The 8,881-nt window shown below is 40.1% G+C and overlaps 1 protein-coding gene across 1 annotated transcript; it reads left to right on the top strand.

The window, feature by feature from the left end:
• The first annotated feature begins 3,976 nt into the window (after positions 1-3,976).
• LOC131350511 (uncharacterized) lies at positions 3,977-8,881 on the top strand. Its single transcript, XM_058385508.1, has 7 exons — positions 3,977-4,065; positions 7,191-7,260; positions 7,348-7,434; positions 7,543-7,638; positions 7,762-7,842; positions 7,980-8,078; positions 8,180-8,881. The coding sequence occupies exons 1-7, from the start codon at positions 4,013-4,015 to the stop codon at positions 8,318-8,320; spliced, it is 627 nt and encodes a 208-aa protein (XP_058241491.1). The 5' UTR covers positions 3,977-4,012; the 3' UTR covers positions 8,321-8,881.

Raw genomic sequence — 8,881 nt, 5'->3', positions numbered from 1 at the left:
CACACTGTAACACACACTGCACTGTTATACATGATCACACTGTGACACACACTGTACTGTTATACATGATCACACTCACCGCTTTAATAAAACTTTATTTTATTTCTTTCTTTTTTTCAACATAGGACAGAACTAGCAGTAACAGCCCTTGACACAGAATTACAAAAATTAAAAAAAAATTATTATAAATGATAAAACTACTGCAATGGGCAGAAACAGAAGTGCAGAGTCAAATACTTTAAAAACATTATGCAAAAAACAAACCAACAACTGTATTTTATATATCAAACATGTAGATCTTGTATAACAAGAACACTGCTGTAATGGCAGCCCTGAACATTCAGACTAAAGCTTTTATCTTTCCTGGTTTCTGGAATGGCCATGTCCTGATTAGTGCATGTGTCCGTCTCTGATCCTGCAGCCCCTGACCCTGTATCTGACTGACCTGACCCTGTATCTGACTGACCTGACCCTGTATCTGACCCTGTATTTGACTGACCTGAGCCTGTATCTGACCCTGTATCTGACTGACCTGAACCTGTATCTAACCCTGTATCTGACTGATCTGAGCCTGTATCTGACCCTGTATCCGACTGACCTGAGCCTGTATCTGACCCTGTATCTGACTGACCTGAGCCTGTATCTGACCCTGTATCTGACTGACCTGAGCCTGTATCTGACCCTGTATCCGACTGACGTGAGCCTGTATTTGACCCTGTATCTGGCTGACCTGAACCTGTGGACATGATGATACAGGACTCTGATTAAGAGTCTGGGTTAATACAGAGATCAGAGTAAACACAAAGTGAATGACATTACTTTAAAGCTCTACATTTCATCATGATGAAACTGAACACATGAGCTTAGTGCTGTTAGCGCACTACTCTACTGTTTGAGCAACAATAATGTTATGCTATGATGCTAATGATTGTACAATGATACACTTGTCCAGTTCATTAAAATACTCTTTAGCATTTACACTCTTTAGCTTCCTAAAGATACTGTGACAGACACTAATGTTAGTGGATCGATCCCTGATTCTCGTCCGGCACCAAGACCGTGCTTCTGCTCCACATGTAGGGTTTTAGTCCTGCATATGCCATGAGAAAGACGGTGTATTTCTGACAGAGGGGTTACTGACCGGACAGCGGCACGAGACCGTGAGCTGCAAAAGCACGTGCCGTGTCCGGTGTGCACATGCATGACATTTAGCAAGAGTTTGTCCAAAAAAGCTGGAGATTAATGATCTGATCAAATCTATTAGTTCAGAAAGCTCCTGTACTGATTGGGTGTACTTCTGTCATGTTGTTGTAGTTTGTACATTTAGACTTCACAACCTTTAGTTCTGATCAGTTTTAATAGCAGCGATTATTAGTTAATAATTACTTAATTGATTATTAGTGTCTAGTTAGGGGTTTATTCACTGCTATTCAGGTGTTATTTACCAGCTGTGACTGAGGGCATGTGACTGAGGGCGTGTGACTGAGGGCGTGTTAGGACATGTGACTGAGGGCGTGTTAGGGCATGTTTCTACTTTGGAGACGACCACAGAGATCTGGGTTTGGTCCCTGCTTCCAGCGAAGTCTCCCGATTATTACACACACAATGTTAGTTAAATGAATGTGATTTCTATTTCTATGCTCTGTTGCAATCATATGCACAGGCTGTGAACACACTGTGCATTGTACACTGTCTGTGCATATGACATGACATTCATCCTGTGAATCACATTTATACCTGTGCACTGTTATACATGATCACACTGTAACACACACTGCACTGTTATACATGATCACACTGTAACACACACTGCACTGTTATACATGATCACACTGTAACACACACTGCACTGTTATACATGATCACACTGTAACACACACTGCACTGTTATACATGATCACACTGTAACACACACTGCACTGTTATACATGATCACACTGTAACACACACTGCACTGTTATACATGATCACACTGTAACACACACTGCACTGTTATACATGATCACACTGTAACACACACTGCACTGTTATACATGATCACACTGTAACACACACTGCACTGTTATACATGATCACACTGTAACACACACTGCACTGTTATACATGATCACACTGTAACACACACTGCACTGTTATACATGATCACACTGTAACACACACTGCACTGTTATACATGATCACACTGTAACACACACTGCACTGTTATACATGATCACACTGTAACACACACTGCACTGTTATACATGATCACACTGTAACACACACTGCACTGTTATACATGATCACACTGTAACACACACTGCACTGTTATACATGATCACACTGTAACACACACTGCACTGTTATACATGATCACACTGTAACACACACTGCACTGTTATACATGATCACACTGTAACACACACTGCACTGTTATACATGATCACACTAACACACACTGCACTGTTATACATGATCACACTGTAACACACACTGCACTGTTATACATGATCACACTGTAACACTGCACTGTTATACATGATCACACTGTAATATACTGTGCCATGTCTACTGTGTATACTCTATAATAATGTATCATATGTCATTACCATACTGTTTATCCAAGTATATGTTTAGATTGCAATTTAGACTGTACAGGCTGATTACAGACTATATATAGAAGTATTTAAATTTGTACATTACATATTCTACTGCAATGTCTGGAGCTGTACTCAAGAATTTCACTCACTTCTACATGTGTGGATGGTGATGTGACAATAAAGTGATTTGATCTGATCTGAGTTAAAACTACAGACAACTGTTTACAGACACCAAACTCCTGAAATATCACCTGTGTGCTGTTTATTTTGTGGGCATGTACTCCAATAATACAGCATAAATATTTTAGTTTGTAGTGTTTCAATTAGAACTCCATCACCATATCATACAAAAATATTAATAAACATAATTTATTTAGAGTAAGCGCTCTGTGTGCTGCCATTGTCCAGTATAAAGTCCACTATGATTAACTCATGTTAATAATAAGAATATGAACAATAAAATAATTACAACACAGGACAGCTGTTCTAACTGTTAGATAAGCTTTATTTCAACTCCACTGATCAAAATGTTTGCTTACAGTTGCCTTTTAGTCCTACTGCCAACACGATTTTTCCATTTTCAGACAGTTCACATTTATCTATGACAAGAAGCAAGATATGCCACAAATGATCTAAAAGCACACCATCAGACTGAGCTTTGTCCAGCAACTTCCATGTACATTAGTGTCTTAAAAATCAATTTTAGCCACAGCAGTATGTCAGAGCTTGAGATGCATTTCCTCAAAACACCTGGAATCAGTTATAAATGTTGCCTGCACAGACAAAACAAGGACATTTTAAGACACATTGAGGCCATTTCTGTCAAAAATGAACACACTTAAATTAATACACTAGCCTTCAAAATAAGGGATGTACAAAACAGAAAAGAAATATATAAAAGGTGGACACTTTATAGCCTTGCTAAGGCCATAATAAAATATATAGTGGGGTCCAAATGTCTGAGACCACTAGTAAAAATGCTTCTTTTTTGCATTTTTTTTCTAATTTAATACATTAATTTGTATTACACATTATATTATTTGACAACAATTTGAAGTCAAATCTTTGAAATTTATGCAAGATGCCTTTCTGAGTTTCTAGCATTTAGCATGTTGTCTTTTTTGCTTTAAATGAGTGTGTGCATGTGAGCTTTTTGTAATATTGCTAATGAATAAATGACATATTCTACGCGCCAATCGCGTTAGCTCTAGCAGCTAATGCTAATCGCTAATGCCAATAGCTAGCTTGGTCCTGCTGACTGAAACTTTCTGTTGGTGTTGACTTGTTAGTTCAATTATTATCTTGATGTGTGGTTTGCGGGCATTCCAGTTTCGGGGTGCAGCTAAATATATATATTTTTCTTTTATTACTTTTGGGTACTGATGGACGGACAAGCAGAGAGTCGAGCTGCTTCTTCTTCTTCTTCTTGTTTAATGGTGAATAACTCCTTAGGATCATTATCGCCACCTACTGTACTGGATGTGAAGTAAGTTGACATAGGTGATGAGTCTGAAATTTGAGAAGGGGATATTTTGGTGGATGTTCCGTTTTCCTTCCAATCTATGGCGCACTCAGTTCACATGCTCATGCTAGCGCTGCGTGTTTAGCTCCTCTAACACTCACAATTAGCTCTTCATGCCCCAGATTAGGTAGAATACATATATATAGGTAGGTAGATAGGTAGAATATATATATATAGTGCTTAATTTGTAATTGAATAATTTCCGGAACAAAACCAGCAGTCTCTCACCGCTGTGACCGACACCAACCACACAACTTAAGTTTTCCCGGAACATGACGTCACTAAACTGTGGTAGCGCAATTATAAACATTAACTTCTTCTTTCGGCTTTACCCTTCAGGGGTCGCCACAGCGAATTATCTCTCTCCACCTATCCCTATCTTCTGCATCCTCAACACTTACACCCACTAGCTTCATATCCTCATTTATTACATCCATATACCTCCTCTTTGGCCTTCCTCTTTTCCTCCTGCCTGGCAGCGCCATGTCCAACATTCTCCTACCAATATACTCACTCTCCCTCCTCTGGACATGTCCAAACCATCTTAACCTGGCCTCTCTAACTTTGTCCCCCAAACGTCCAACATGAGCTGTCCCTCTGATGTACTCATTCCTAATCCTGTCCAACTTTGTCACTCCCAAAGAGCATGAAGCCATACTGCTGCTCACAAATTTCCACTACCTTCCTTAACCTAGCTTCCACTACTCTTTCCCATAGATCCTTGTATGGCTCATCAACTTTATCCCCCTATAGTTGCTGCAACTCTGCACATCACCCTTATTCTTAAAGATCGGCACTAATACCCTTCTCCATTCCTCAGGCATCTTCTCACTCTCTAAAACCCTGTTAAACAACAGTAACAAAGTTAAAATTCCACTGCCGCCTCTCCTAGACACTTCCAGACCTCCACCGGGATGTCGTCAGGACCAACTGCCTTTCCACTTTTCATCCTCTTCAAAGCATTCCTGACTTCATCCTTTCTAATCTTATCTACTTTCTGTTACACAGAGTTCTCCCCTTCAACTCTTTGTTCCCTCTCATTTTCCTTATTCATCAGTTCTTCAAAGTACTCCTTCCATCTCCTCCGTACACTCTCCTCACTTGTGAGCACCTTTCCATCTCTATCCTTAATAACTCTAACTTGCTGCACATCCTCCCCATCTCGAATCCTCTGCCTAGCTAACCTGTACAAGTCCTTCTCTCCATCTCTAGTGTCTAACCTAGTGTACAACTCGTCATATGCCTTCTGCTTGGCCTTAAACACCTCCCTCTTCACTTTGCGCTGTAACTCCTTGTATTCCTGTCTATTCTCTTCAGTCCTGTCCATGTCCCACTTCTTCTTGGCTAACCTCTTCCTCTGAATACTATCCTGAACTTCCTCATTCCACCACCAAGTCTCCTTATCTTCCTTCCTCCTTCCAGATGACACACCCAGCACCTTTCTTCCTGTCTCCCTGATCACTTCTGCTGTAGTTTCCCAGTCATCTGGCAGCACTACCTGACCACCCAGAGCCTGCCTCAACTTCTGTCTAAATTCCTCACAACATTCCTCCTTTTTCAGCTTCCACCACTTGGTTTTCTTCTCTGTCTCTATCTTTGACCTCTTCTTACAGACCTTCAAAGTCGTCCTACACACCACCATCCTATGCTGTCTGGCTACACTCTCTCCCACTACCACTTTACAGTCACTAATCTCTTTCAGATTGCCTCTTCTACATAGGATGTAGTCTACCTGTGTGCTCCTACCTCCACTCCTGTAAGTCACTCTATGCTCCTCCCTCTTCTGAAAATAAGTGTTAACCACAGCCATGTCCATCCTCCTAGCAAAGTCCACTACCATCTGTCCTCCAAGGTTCCTTTCCTTAACTCCAAACTTGCCCATCACCTCCTCATCACCTGTGTTCCCCTCACCAACATGTCCATTAAAATCTGCTCCTATCACCACTCTCTCACCCGTGGGAATAGTCTCTATCACCTCATCTAATTCACTCCAGAATCTCTCTTTCTCCTCTAACTCACAACCTACCTGTGGGGCATAACCACTAACAACATTCAGCATCACCCCTTCAATCTCTAACTTCAGACTCATCACCCTGTCTGACACTCTCTTCACCTCCAGAACATTCCTCACAAACTCCTCCTTCAGGATCACACCTACCCCATTTCTCTTACTATCCATACCATAAAATCCTGCTCCTATACTACGAGCCTTGCTACCCTTCCACCTGGTCTCCTGTACACACAGTATATCCACCTTCCTTCTGTCCATCATATCAGCCAGATCTCTACCTTTCCCTGTCATAGTGCCAACATTCAGAGTTCCTAATCTCAGTCCTACACTCTTACCTTTCCTCTTCTCTCTCTGTCTGCACACTCTCCTCCCTCCTCTACTTCTTCGACCAACAGTAGCCCAATTTCCACCAGCACCCTGTAGGTCAATGGCGCTGATGGCGGTCGTTGTTAACCTGGTTTTACACTAAATCATACTTTGCCTTGTGATTCTCCAGCTAGAGCGCTAACAGACTTTAGCCAATTTTTACCGATTTAAATGACACTGTAATAGTTGGACTAATCATATCTACAGCTTATCATATTCTCAAGCTCTAGAGAACCTGTCTATTTGTTGTAATTATTACAAAATTAATTGGTAAATATAATATAAATATAATGTTTAGCCTAATGTTAGTTAAGCTGCTAGCGAACTTGGCTGTTGGTTTAAATGACACTAAAATCCTGAACCGAGTTGATGAGCTTGAACAAGGAGAATTTCATTTATTTCTACAATATAATATTCATTATTAAAAAGTGAAAAATTAAAAAGTGACTTTTAACAACCCTGACTACTGGTTTTACACTAAATCATGTTTAGACTACTGATTAATCAGCTCTCCTAAAGAGCTTGGTTACAGGTGTATGTTATCTACCTATAGAACTTCACTAATCATTTTATTTACACAATATCATAGTGAGTATAAAGCTAGTTAGCTTGATGAACTCAGTTTTAATAATTACACAGTATAATATTTGTATAGATTTGGGTGGTGGACAGGGGCAGGAGGTTTTAGAGAGTTACATCTCTTCTTTCTTAGCTGCCATCTTTCAGAAAGAGGGGTGACTGACATCGGCCTGAAGGTGCCCGCTCTCCGTGAGGCATTCGCTGTGAGTAAAACCTTTCTTCAGCTGCTGTTATTGCGCAGGTAAAGTCCACTCTTCTTTAATGTATATTGTGTGCTGTCTTATATTCAGACTCTGCTTGCCAGCATCCACAACCAGGACTTCTTGTTCGTGGTGGGAAAAAGGATTGTCATGCGACTGGCAGCAGCTAACAACCAGGTGACTTCAGAATGATGAAAGACTGTTTGATTTTTGTGATGAAAATCCTTTCAGTTACTCAGTCATAGCCAAAGTTAGTTACAGAGATTTTTTTGTTTGTTTGAACAGGATGTAGTTGGTGTGCTGTTGGCCTACGAGGCCCTGATTCGATTCCTGAGGACGTCTTCCAATCAGGAATCGATTAAAGCAGAGCTCAGCTCCTGTGTAAGCTAACAAACGCCTGTGTGAAATGGCAGATGTTTAAACATAACAGATTTTGCTAATAAAGAAAACAGGAGTCCAATATGTAAAGCTAATTTATTTTTGTAATTTTTCTGCTCTGTGCAGGATCACCACTACAACTTCCTGGATGTTTTTTATGAGCTGATTCTCTTCGGCTGCTTTATAAATGGCTCAAAACCTCAGCCAGTAAGTGTCTTATCAGGAGATTTCTAGGCAATGTTTGAGTTTCAGAACATGGTCTATTTGATCCCCTTTTCCTTTTTCCATATTTTTAAAACCTGATAAGACATGGCATTAATGAAGCTTGTCTTTCTTTCCAAAAGTTTAAGGGAGGATTCTTGGAGCGCCTGCTTGCGCTCTTCAGCATGTGGGACGTGGACGTGTGGGAGCCTGCAGCAGAGCTGTACTTCACAGTGCTTATTGTAAGTGTTGAATATCTTCTGATGCCACGATACACAAATTCTCGGGATTGTATCTTAAACTCAGTGACACTATGTTGGATGTGTGTGTCATTTGTCAATAGGATTACCTTACAGAGCTTGTTGAAGTACTGTTCACTCAGCCTCTGGAGCTGACCAGTGACCCAGCAGCCTTAGCCACCACAGTTCAGCGACTCCTCAAGCTGCACGTCCAGCTGATGATGGACATTTTGGAGGAGCTCTGAGCAATGTCTTACCCCTTACCCACTTCATCTTTTCTTCCACTTCATTTCATGTTCTTTTCTCTCACTTCTTTTTCCTACATTGCTCAGACTCCACATGTAAGTATGAATTAATTTTATTTCTATTTTTGATTAAATTAATATTTTAAAAATCTCTTCTCCTTTTTTACAGGTTTGTACAGTGAACCCCAGGACCTGAAGAAGGGCTTAGCCCTTAAGATCATTCTTCCCTTTTAATTAATCTGTCCCTTTTTAATCAGTCCCTCTGTTCCTATCCCTCTCCCCCTATTCCCATAAGTTATTATTATAGATAATATATAGATAAATAGAATTGTTTATGAATAAACTTATTTGTATAATGATTATATACTTTACCATTTTATGATATTACCTTCATCTCGATTTATCACTTCAATGTGGAGATCCTTTCTTTTCTGCCATTGTGTTTCTGTCTTTCTGTTATATACGTAATGTCATATACACATATGCTATAATGTTATTTGTTATTTTCCACGTTTTAGTAAACCATTTAAAAGTTGTGAAATTCTTTAAAAATGATCTGTA

Source organism: Hemibagrus wyckioides, unplaced genomic scaffold (genome assembly GCF_019097595.1).
Source record: "Hemibagrus wyckioides isolate EC202008001 unplaced genomic scaffold, SWU_Hwy_1.0 Contig38, whole genome shotgun sequence".
Lineage (NCBI taxonomy): Eukaryota > Metazoa > Chordata > Actinopteri > Siluriformes > Bagridae > Hemibagrus > Hemibagrus wyckioides.
Note: the sequence above shows the minus strand (reverse complement) of the source record. Positions and strands in the feature narration are given on the sequence as shown.